Here is an 11,814-nt window from a genome sequence, read left to right on the forward strand (position 1 = left end):
CTCATAAATTAATTATATCTCCAATTAGGCACGCTATATCAATTAATAGAAATAGTATAAAAGAAGGTCGAATTGGTGTTGAAACTCAGGACATCTTCACTTTCAAAGGAATACAAATACGGTAAGGAAAACATACATACAGTTCATACCGTTCAACAATCATTTACTTTACATATTTACTACTTTACATATTTCTTCAGCTTTTTCTGTAACAGCAAAATTAAGAAGAATCATACAGTAGTAATTCTTTAACAGCTATTTACCTTTGTTATACATCCTGTTTAGAAAATGAAGTGTTTTGCGTTCCTGTTGTTAATTGCGGCGTGTGCTTTTGCATTTGCTGAAGAACAACAAGCAGTTCTGGCTGACGAAACAAAAACGGAAAATGCTATTGCCGACCAATCAAATATTCAAAACGATCCTTCTCACTATCAACCTTTATGTAAGTTCTTATGCTTCATATGCTGGTTCCATGAAATTATCCCCAGGTTTCTATTAGTTTTCTTAACAACTATGTCAAGCGAAACATTGCCACCAAAAGGCAATCAACTTAAAGTCTGTAGCCATGGCAAATTAATTGTTAATTGTGCGTGCTCTAAATAAATTGAATTTTTTGTAGGTGGACTATATCATCGATACAACCCTCTTTCCCAGTTCTGCTACAAGAACAAAGTCTACCACAAAAGTAAACATGTCTTATGTGGATTCGTTGTGTGCTTTAAACATAACCAATTCTGCCACAAAGGAAAATGCTACCTAAGGACCAAACACTTTGTCTGTAGTCATCATAACGTTTGTGACAAGGGAAGACACTTCTGCTTCAAGGGAAGATGTTACCTTTCAAAATGGTACAAGATTTGTGGAGATAGTGCCTGTAATACACACCATTATTTCTGCTTCAAAGGAAAATGCTACTACAAAAAAAAATACACTATTTGTGGACACAGTGTTTGCACAAAAAGTATTCATTTATGCCACCATGGAACCTGTTATGATAAAAAATGGTTTAAAGTATGTGGAAAGAAAATCTGCAACTTACACAACAGCTTCTGCTTCAAAAATATCTGCTATCTTACAAAATGGTTCAAGATCTGTGGACACAAAGTATGCAACCTTCATCACAGCTTCTGCTACCATGGAAAATGCTATAGCAAAAAATGGTTCCAAATCTGTGGAAAGAAAATCTGCAACCTACACAACAGCTTCTGCTTCAAAAACGTCTGCTATCTAACAAAATGGTTCAAGATCTGTGGACACAAAGTATGCAACCTTCATCATAGCTTCTGCTACCATGGACAGTGCTATAGCATGAAATGGTTTAAAGTCTGTGGAAAGAAAATCTGCAACCTACACAACAGCTTCTGCTTCAAAAACGTCTGCTATCTTACAAAATGGTTCAAGATCTGTGGATACAAAGTATGTAACCTTCATCATAGCTTCTGCTACCATGGAAAATGTTATAGCAAAAAATGGTTCCAAATCTGTGGAAAGAAAATCTGCAACCTACACAACAGCTTCTGCTTCAAAAACGTCTGCTATCTTACAAAATGGTTCAAGATCTGTGGACACAAAGTATGCAACCTTCATCATAGCTTCTGCTACCATGGACAGTGCTATAGCATAAAATGGTTTAAAGTCTGTGGAAAGAAAATCTGCAACTTACACAACAGCTTCTGCTTCAAAAACGTCTGTTATCTTACAAAATGGTTCAAGATCTGTGGACACAAAGTATGCAACCTTCATCATAGCTTCTGCTACCATGGAAAATGTTATAGCAAAAAATGGTTCCAAATCTGTGGAAAGAAAATCTGCAACCTACACAACAGCTTCTGCTTCAAAAACGTCTGCTATCTTACAAAATGGTTCAAGATCTGTGGACACAAAGTATGCAACCTTCATCATAGCTTCTGCTACCATGGACAGTGCTATAGCATAAAATGGTTTAAAGTCTGTGGAAAGAAAATCTGCAACTTACACAACAGCTTCTGCTTCAAAAACGTCTGTTATCTTACAAAATGGTTCAAGATCTGTGGATACAAAGTATGTAACCTTCATCACAGCTTCTGCTATCATGGAAAATGCTATAGCAAAAAATGGTTCCAAATCTGTGGAAAGAAAATCTGCAACTTACACAACAGCTTTTGCTTCAAAAATGTCTGCTATCTTACAAAATGGTTCAAGATCTGTGGACACAAAGTATGCAACCTTCATCATAGCTTCTGCTACCATGGACAGTGCTATAGCATAAAATGGTTTAAAGTCTGTGGAAAGAAAATCTGCAACTTACACAACAGCTTCTGCTTCAAAAACGTCTGTTATCTTACAAAATGGTTCAAGATCTGTGGATACAAAGTATGTAACCTTCATCACAGCTTCTGCTACCATGGAAAATGCTATAGCAAAAAATGGTTCCAAATCTGTGGAAAGAAAATCTGCAACTTACACAACAGCTTCTGCTTCAAAAACATCTGCTATCTTACAAAATGGTTCAAGATCTGTGGACACAAAGTATGCAACCTTCATCATAGTTTCTGCTACCATGGACAGTGCTATAGCAAAAAATGGTTCCAAATCTGTGGAAAGAAAATCTGCAACTTACATAACAGCTTCTGCTTCAAAAACGTCTGCTATCTTACAAAATGGTTTAAGATCTGTGGACACAAAGTATGCAACCTTCATCACAGCTTCTGCTACCATGGACAGTGCTATAGCAAAAAATGGTTCCAAATCTGTGGAAAGAAAATCTGCAACTTACACAACAGCTTCTGCTTCAAAAATGTCTGCTATCTAACAAAATGGTTCAAGATCTGTGGACACAAAGTATGCAACCTTCATCATAGCTTCTGCTACCACAAAGTTTGTTACAACAATTCTACGCACGCCCTATGTGGAACTAAAGTCTACGTGAGAAATCTCTATCACTGTCATCAGGGCAAATATCTTTACAAGAAATCACACTACTCCTATTGTGGTTCGATCATCTACAACATCCATAAGTACAAGTGTTACTATGGAAAAGTTGTCCCATACAAGTCACATTAAACTGTAAAAAATGACAATTTATATATGTAAAAAAAGGTGTTTGTTTTCTTGTTAATAAATGATTACAGATTTTAAATTTTCTTTTGTAATGTTCCTTCAATACATATTTATCCTAAAAAATTAATCCTAAAATTAAATTATTGGCAGAAGTGCGAAAAGCCTTTTTCTGAAGATAGTTTTGTCCAAAATGTTTAGTTACATTTGAATACATTGATTCATGAGGATGTTTTATGCTAAAATGATACAAAAAAAGGTTTTAATATCTTATCTTTACTCGTGTCCATAATTATCGATTGGTTTATTAAAATAATTTTGACGTTAAATTTGCTTTCGTACAACGCGCTACATAAAAAGTGGTTAAAATGCAAGATTTAAGAAATAAGAACGTTCAGTCTGACCAAAACTTTGACGTTCTAAAAAAAGTGATGCGCACTAACTTTTTATAAGAGTACAGTTTTTTTAAAACTTTGAGACAGAAAATCAAGCGAAAGACCGTGAAGTTGACTTTTTTCTAATTCGAATATAATGGAGAAAATTAAATACGAACAAGAGAGAAATTCGATTTATAAAAATAAAGTTTGTTAAAAGCAATTTGGTCTACCTGCAAAAATTAAATAAAAGAAAGCAACCAGTTCTCCATTTACAATACTTGCAGCCATCCCAGTTAAACCAACTTTACTATGCTTTCCGTCTTTGTAGAATGATTCTTTTGAGTCTTGTTGAGAACAAATTACAAATAAAACAAACCAAATTATCAAAAATTTTAAAATTGGAGATAATATAAAAGCCGGTTTACATGATTTAAGGTATAAATGCGTATCGGATTTGTATTATGAAGATAATTTTTCCGTAGGAAATTGAAATATTGTTATTGTTGTTGTTATGAAAATTATCGAATTAGAGATATTCGAATTACAGAAAAAAATACAAGAGCTTTGCAGTTAATTTGTATTTGTTCTAAATATAGAGGTGTTCGAATTTAGGAACGAATTAGAGAGAGTCAACTGTATTAATTAAAAATACTAAGAACAGGAGAATGTGCAGAAAATCTTGCTCGAGACAAAAAAATACACAAATTAAGGCTTCAAATAAAGATAAGTGATACCTTGTTGATACTAAGCTATTCTTTCCTACTACTTTCAAAAACAATAACATGTTACGATCTTTTTAATCACCAACTGATGACAGGCAAACTAATCAATCTAAATTAATTTTTACTAGATGTTTTAAAGAAACCATAAAGTGTATCATATAAATTACAATTTATTTTCATATGCATATGAATAAGCCACAAAAGACGTTAACAGCTGAGAAGTGCAAAATATAATAAGAATTTCGTTATCCTACCTTCCTTTTACAAAAAGCCCCCTTTGTAATACATCTACCCTCAGAGGAATTAATTTTCTAAACGGCGCAATGTTATTTAATTTTATTTTTTGAAAGAACGTGGAAATATCCGTTTTAAAAATGACAAGCGTTAGTAGAGACTAACCTTGAACAGGAATATATGTAGCCACGCGTAATAAAGAGCAAATCACAACTAATTAGAATATTCAAGAACTTTTTGTTTAAGACCATTTATAAAAATGAAAACAGTCATAACTCTCGAGTTAAAACAAAATCCGTTTCCACATAGAAGGCACCGATATAAAGTTATCAAAGCATTTAGAGAGAAAACATACCTTTTATTCGAAGAACAACGCGTCTTTGTAAAAATATGTTGCTCATCACAAAGCAACTTGTTGTTATTTTCATTCAAAAGGCGCGAATATAGACAATAATAAACTTAATGGACTGTGACTTTGCCCATGCACTTATTCTAAAAAAATTTTCCAAAATTTTAGAACTGAAATTTTTCGACATATTTAAAAAAAACAAAATAAAATTTGAACAACAAAATCTTTTTTTTAAAATCTTTAGAAAATTATAATTTTTGTGGCAAAATACCAATGTTATTTAAAAAAATTTTCTAACAAGTCTATGATGAGAATTTTGTTGCGGTTTTCTTATCACATGTCCGCTTTGTTTCCCCATGTTGTCGGTAGTTTTTTCTTTTCTCTTTAATTTTTCATAATCGATTTTATCAGGGCTTAACTTCATCAATCGCAAAGATCTTCTTTTATGCAAAATATTTTGTCAATGTCGACTTCTTTCACTTCTTCTTTTCTCCCACACACGAAACAAATTTCTGATCACATCAGGGCTTAAACATTTCTATGCTTTTACTGCCTTAAATAACTTCGCAATACAATAATTTAGTGTACGGTGCCTCGGGTTATTTTCGAGGTTGACAATTTTTTAGTTTTTTCTAAAATTTATTATTTTCAAAGTTCGACCAAAGTTCGAGGAAATATGGTAACTGCATTTCCTGTGTTTCAAAATTCTTGGCGATGAATTTAGATAATCATGCTTGCGTACACAGAATCTATTCGTTTTAAAAGATATGGAAGTTTGATGAAAAAGAAGAAGGGTTTAATTAAGTATAAAATCTACCGAACAGAAAAACGCAGAATAAGAATAGCGTTGAAGTCACCTGAAAACGTCACCGTCAAGTAGCTTTATTATTTACTCTATCACAACGGTCGAATGAAATACTTCAATAGGTCTTTCTTTCTTGAATCTAAGGAAATACCTTAAATTTTGAATCCGATAATACGACAGCCGTGATTTCAAGAGCTACAAAAAATCCCACCCTTTTCACCCAATCCGAAATAACAAATCCACATCACTGACAAAACATATATTATATGATATAGTAAAAAATATATCGTAATACAGCAATATACAAAAAGTATCTTTTCAAATAGTAAAAATACTATATGACAAAAATTATACACGCTTCTAAGGCTTGTTACACACTAAGTGATCATTATCAATACGAGTAAAGCTGCGACAAACTATCTACACCTAAAAAATCTGTTAAAAATATGGTGCGTACTCTCCAAAACACTTATTCCTGCAAATTCTGTGGTTTCATGTTGCAGTGACACGAATGGCAACTTGACTCGTAAAACGGATTGCTATGCGTTTTTACCATTGTGGTTGTCATCAACGAATGAGGATTGTTTTGTTGTCTAAAGTAAATATAGACTCCCATCATTTTGAATAAGGAGGAGTCTGGTAACAAAACTGCTGGTTTAAAGCTACTTCTCAACTCTCTTGTTATAAAAATCTTCTCACAAGTACAACGGCGAAAAATATTTATGCCGGATTCGGCGTACGTAGTTTTTTAAATTAGACATGGTATAGAGATTAAGAAAGATATTACTATCCATATAAGAAGTTATTTTTATCAACGAATAAGAATTCTGCCTTGCCGCAATAACTCGACTCGACCCGAATTGCATGTAACGTTTAATATTTTGACATGTGTAAAAATTTTTTTAAAAAGTCAGCAAAAATAGTTCAACTTTTCACGAAAGTGAAGACAGTTTTATATACTGTACTGATCAGGATTTTTGTAGGGAGCAGGATGATCATTTACCAAGCCGCCTAAACGGTCCTTCTTCAGTTTTTCAATGACTTGACCATAAACTGGAACGTTCTTTCGACGTATGAACTCTAGATATTCGCATTCACGTAGAGTCAATGCATTGTACATTTGTCTAAACAAAAATGGAACATTTTATTGTCATTACAATAAATAAAGAAAACCTTACCTGGCACGTGCAGGAAACTTACCTAGCATGGTTTCCAGCCTTCTGGAAGCAGAGAACAGTGACTAAGTGACCAACAATTTGTACCAATAATCCAATCACAGAAACCACAATCCCAAACACCATTGCAAACCACAAAATGATGAACACGTATTGGTACAAAATATGTTGACTCAGCTCGCACACGATTTTGTGTCTGTTAATTTTTGTGTGAAGGACATCTTTAGCAATTTCGAAGACCTCACAGAAGCCAAATGTTGGAAGCAGCTCGTTTCCAGGCTTTGGGTAGTTTCTCTTACCTGGAGAATAAACGAATAAATAAATAAAAAATAAGGATATAACAAAACTAATTCAAGGTATCAATCTCCATGAGTCTTAGTAACAGAAAAAACTCTTCTTCAGTCAAATGCCAGCTATGGCTAAAATTGCAAAATGGTTAAAATTTTAAAATGGGGGATTTCGCAGTGCGTTTTGTTTATCTCAAAATATCGTAACATTGTAGCATCTTTGACGTAATAAAGTTAAAGCACTAAAATGAAGACAAATAAAAATTATAAAATTTCTGTTTGGCAAATGTATATTTTTTCCTACCTTCGAAAATTTGTGCTTAATATCATTAAAAACGCAAAGAAAAAGAATTGACAACTTAACGTTCTTGTAGACAAAAAGATGAAATTTTCTTTGCTTTTTTAATGATCTTTACAATACATTTTTTGAGGTGGGAAAATATGTACATTTACCGAATAGAAATTTTATAATTTTTTGTTTTCTTCAACGCAGTGTTTAATACTGCAAGAAAAGTAGCTGTGTTTTCTGGGTTGGTGTTGAAGTTTAGCTACAATATTGGCTACAAAGTGACGTATACACCCACCCATGTAATCATACGCCATCGTATTATTTAACTTCGACCAGTTCATCCATGCAGGCCCATAAGATCGAAATACGCCATTAAGAATTCCGTCAAGGATTATAAAAGCTGCAACGTTGACGACGATGTAGATAACTTTGACGCCAAGGTTACCAAGGATACGTCCTCGAAGTTTAGATACTGTGTTGACTTGATAGTTAAAGTAAGTGTTGACAATGACGTCAGCAGTTGAATCTAAATTAATTTTTTTGATAATTGTTAAACGGGATGGTAATATCTCATTTAACAATTAACAAACACACTTTATGCGGGTTAAAAAACTTGAATAGCAGTAAGATTAGCCACAAGCTGTTTACGCTCTCTGGGCATTTTTTTAAAAGAGATAATAGAGGTATAAACTGCTTATCGTTTATATTACCAGTGTATTCGACGTCCATTTTTTGACCAACTTTAGCCAACATCAGTAGACCTTTTTGTTATACAGTGGTAGTTGTACTGATAACTTAGACTTAAATTAAGCGCTAAAAATGGATACGAGAATGTATTTCAATTATTTTCCTAGTTCCTAATCGTAGCTTACCTTTAAGTGATCCTTTGAGCGAGGCAATGTCTTGATTAACCAATCTGAAAATGGCGTATGGCATGTAGTAGAACATTGCAAGTATTGCCATTACAAACGTCATGTACTGATATTGCAGAAAAAAAGTTTTCTTCATAGGCATACAGGCTCTGTTACGATTAGCCTGGTCACCCCCAACTTCACAAAGTTCTCCTTCCTGATACCTGCCATCAAACCTTGCATTTCTGGGTATACCATAAAATCCCACCTCGTTTGCATGCGATCTGATTTCTTCGTAAACGTAAAATCCGTTGATCCAACATGCTTGAGCTGCGAATTTGCCATCTAGACCTAATTTAGCTGGAATGATACAATCTGCTTTTTCGTTGTACCAATTTAAACCGACGAGCAAAGCACTGATCATTAAGACTTTAACGAGAAATATTCGGGAAAATTGATCTGTATAAGTGTCGTGCCTCGGTTTGAGTTTTACCGACAAAATAGATTTTATAGTGTCGATGATGGCCATATTTCATGCAGTTAAATTTTAATTTTCTTTTTCTTTTAAGAGCTATAATGAAAATAGTTGGTTGTTAGATCAAGTTTGCAGCAATAAACAGAATATCACTTTTTTTCCCAGCTATGCAGATCAAGACAGAATGGGTAGTGGAGGCTATTAGGAAATTGAAGATTGGCAAGGCTGCAGGAGTATCAGGTATTGTTGCAGAGATGGTAAAAGCATCTGGATATATTGGAGTTGAGCTTATTACAAGTCTTGCTAACCAGATTATAAAGGATGGTGCTATTCCGAGTGAGTGGCAGTCGAGTGTAATAGTGAATTGTTTCAAGGGCAAGGGTGATGCATTAGAAAGGGGTAACTATAGAGGTTTGAAGTTGGTTGATCAAGTAATGAAAGTTATTGAAAGAGTGATTGATAAGTTACTTAGAGAAAGAATTGATATAGATAAGATGCAATTTGGTTTTGTTCCAGGGCGTGGCACTACAGATGCAATATTTTTACTCAGACAGCTTCAGGAAAAGTATTTAGGAAAGAGAAAGAATCTCTATTTTGCCTTTGTAGATTTAGAGAAAGCTTTTGATAGAGTGCCACGTAAAGTTATTTGGTGGGCTATGAGAAAATTAGGTGTGGATGAGTGGCTTGTTACGATGGTTCAGTCTATGTACAGCAATGCTAGAAGTCGTGTCAGGATTAACGATTCACTTAGTGATGAATTTAGTGTAAATGTTGGTGTACATCAGGGTTCTGTACTTAGTCCTTTGTTTTTTATTCTAGTCTTAGAAGCGCTGTCGATGGAGTTCAGAACAAGTTGTCCATGGGAGTTTCTGTATGCAGATGATTTGGTTCTCATAGCATAGTCGATGGAAGAATTAGTTGAAAAGTTTGAGAAGTGGAAGAAAGGACTAGAAGAGAAAGGGCTGAAGGTAAACACAGCAAAGTCTAAAGTCATGATAAGTAGCATTGCAGCCAAGTGTGACCTTGTAGTTGGAAAGTGGCCTTGTGGAGTTTGCAGGAAAGGGGTTGGTAGTAACTCAATTTTTTGTCAGACTTGCAAGCATTGGGTATATAAGAAGTGCAGTAGTATTAGTGGAAGGTTAAGAGCTGGCATACAGTTTGTATGCAAGCGTTGCAAGGGTGAGATTATAGAGAATGAAGTATTTCCAGCTTTTATGATGTACAACAGTGGCTCGTTAGAGATAGTTAAGAACTTCTGTTACTTAGGTGATATGTTGGGCAGTGAAGGGGGTGATGGAAGAAGTGTTACTTGCAGGATAGGTTCTGCTTGGAAAAAGTTTAGAGAGTTACTTCCTTTATTGACTAGCAGAGTCCTGTCAATTGAGGTAAAAGGTAGGTTGTATGAGGCCTGTGTAAGAAGTGTTATGTTGTACGGTAGTGAGACATGGGCAGTGAAGCAAGAAGATCTTGACCGTTTAAAAAGGAATGATATGAGAATAGTTAGGTGGATGTGTAATGCCAGTCTGAGAGACAGAAAGAGTTCAGATGAGCTAAGAAGCAGGCTAAGTCTCCGTAGAATTAAAGATGTTTTTCAGATAAGAAAATTGAATTGGCTGGTGCACTTGGAAAGAATGGAGGAGGATAATTGGGTAAGAAAGTGTAGAGACTTGATAGTTCCTGGGGCAAAGCCCAGAGGCAGACCGAGAAAGACTTGGCAGGAGGTTATAAGGACAGACTTGATAGAAAGGAAGTTGAGTTTAGATCTAACACAGTCTAGATCAGATTGGAAGAGGGTCATTATTATACCCCGTCCAACCCATGCTAGCATGGAAAATGGACGTTAAGCCGAGAATGATGATGATGATGAAGTAGCCTTACACTCGAGTAAGTCTCGCTTTCATCGTGATTTTTTACTCACTCGTGAAATACAACAATTAAAAATGTTTTAAAAAACAAACAGATCATCTGGTAGACAAATAAAAAATAAATAAGTAAATCATAAAACAAATTGTGAAGTGTCAAATTTTCAATTCACAAAACGTATTCTCAGACATTCTAATCTTGTATCCCCTCCCCAGATCTCTACTCATATCTATATCTCATATCTATATCTCAGTCATATAAAAAAATATTATTGTTTGCGAAATGTGATCCGTAATGACACTTAAAAATTGTCATCTTCAAAAGGACGTGCACGTCATTGCACAGTTTGAATTTAAAAAAGCAACCTCGTCTTATGCTGCAATAACAAGTCCTAGAAACTAAGTTGTTCAGGTCAAGAAATAAACACTGCTATAAAAGAATGACCTGTTTATGAATTTTTCCATATTTTCTTCTGCCTTCAGTCTATATAAAAATGATAACAACACAGTAAACACTATAGACAAAATATATCAATTCTTTTCCCTGTTTTTTTTTTACTTGTTCGTAAATTTTCAAACTTACTAAACTAAAATATCAAACATAACAAAAAAACTACAAATTTTTTTGTAAAATTCGTTAAAATGTACACAATGTTTACCCCATACTTCAAACACATTTCGCTAAGGCCATTTTTGTCCCAAGAGTTGTTGCTTGATATTAAAGCCGCTATCGCTAACTTGATAAGGGAAAGACATTCTGGAAACAAGAGTGCGCGGCAGCGTGAATACAGAATATTCTCATTCTTTTACCGTAAAGGTACTAGACACGTTTCTATTGTAAATAGGGATTGTTATGTGTACGAAAGAGGGATATCCATCCTCCCCTGGGGACGAGGTTCAGCTATATCGAGCAAAATCGTCTAACCTAAAACAGTACAGGCTTGCAAAATGAATCACTTAATTTTACGCAGTTGTGTTATGTTACAAGAAACTTAGTTGAACAAAAATTTATACTTCTATAGTTCTTTTACCCTTTACCGCTATTTTAATTTCAAAGGTCTGTGATCATTCTTTTCCGATAAGAACAGCTTCTTTATATAAAAAAATTATATTTTCTGTCTAATTTAAAAAAATTTTTGAACTAAGTTGCTTATGAACATTATACTACAATGTAGTAAAAATCAATCCTCGCGCATTTCTTGCACTGAACTTAATATTTCCACATCAAAATATTATATCGAGATAAGAATCTACAATATGGGATTGAAAGGTAAGAAAGAAAGTCAGAAGAGAAATAGAAGGAAATATAATATAAAACATTTGTAAAACAGAAACATCTTTACTGCTTCACG

At 34.2% G+C, this 11,814-nt stretch overlaps 2 protein-coding genes across 2 annotated transcripts; one reads left to right on the plus strand and one right to left on the minus strand.

Annotated features, from left to right (window-relative positions):
- The first annotated feature begins 290 nt into the window (after positions 1-290).
- Positions 291-3,112, plus strand: LOC130642096 (uncharacterized). The gene is made up of 2 exons (XM_057449172.1): positions 291-442; positions 620-3,112. The coding sequence occupies exon 2, from the start codon at positions 2,384-2,386 to the stop codon at positions 2,789-2,791; it is 408 nt and encodes a 135-aa protein (XP_057305155.1). The 5' UTR covers positions 291-442; positions 620-2,383; the 3' UTR covers positions 2,792-3,112.
- Positions 3,113-5,767: 2,655 nt separating this feature from the next.
- Positions 5,768-8,720, minus strand: LOC130642088 (uncharacterized). The gene is made up of 5 exons (XM_057449163.1): positions 8,147-8,720; positions 7,570-7,800; positions 6,724-6,997; positions 6,527-6,647; positions 5,768-6,116 (listed from the first exon to the last, which is right to left on the minus strand). Exons 1-5 carry the CDS (start codon positions 8,652-8,654, stop codon positions 6,063-6,065), a joined length of 1,188 nt encoding a protein of 395 aa, XP_057305146.1. The 5' UTR covers positions 8,655-8,720; the 3' UTR covers positions 5,768-6,062.
- Positions 8,721-11,814: the final 3,094 nt, after the last annotated feature.

The sequence above is a fragment of the Hydractinia symbiolongicarpus genome, chromosome 4 (genome assembly GCF_029227915.1).
Source record: "Hydractinia symbiolongicarpus strain clone_291-10 chromosome 4, HSymV2.1, whole genome shotgun sequence".
Taxonomy (NCBI): domain Eukaryota; kingdom Metazoa; phylum Cnidaria; class Hydrozoa; order Anthoathecata; family Hydractiniidae; genus Hydractinia; species Hydractinia symbiolongicarpus.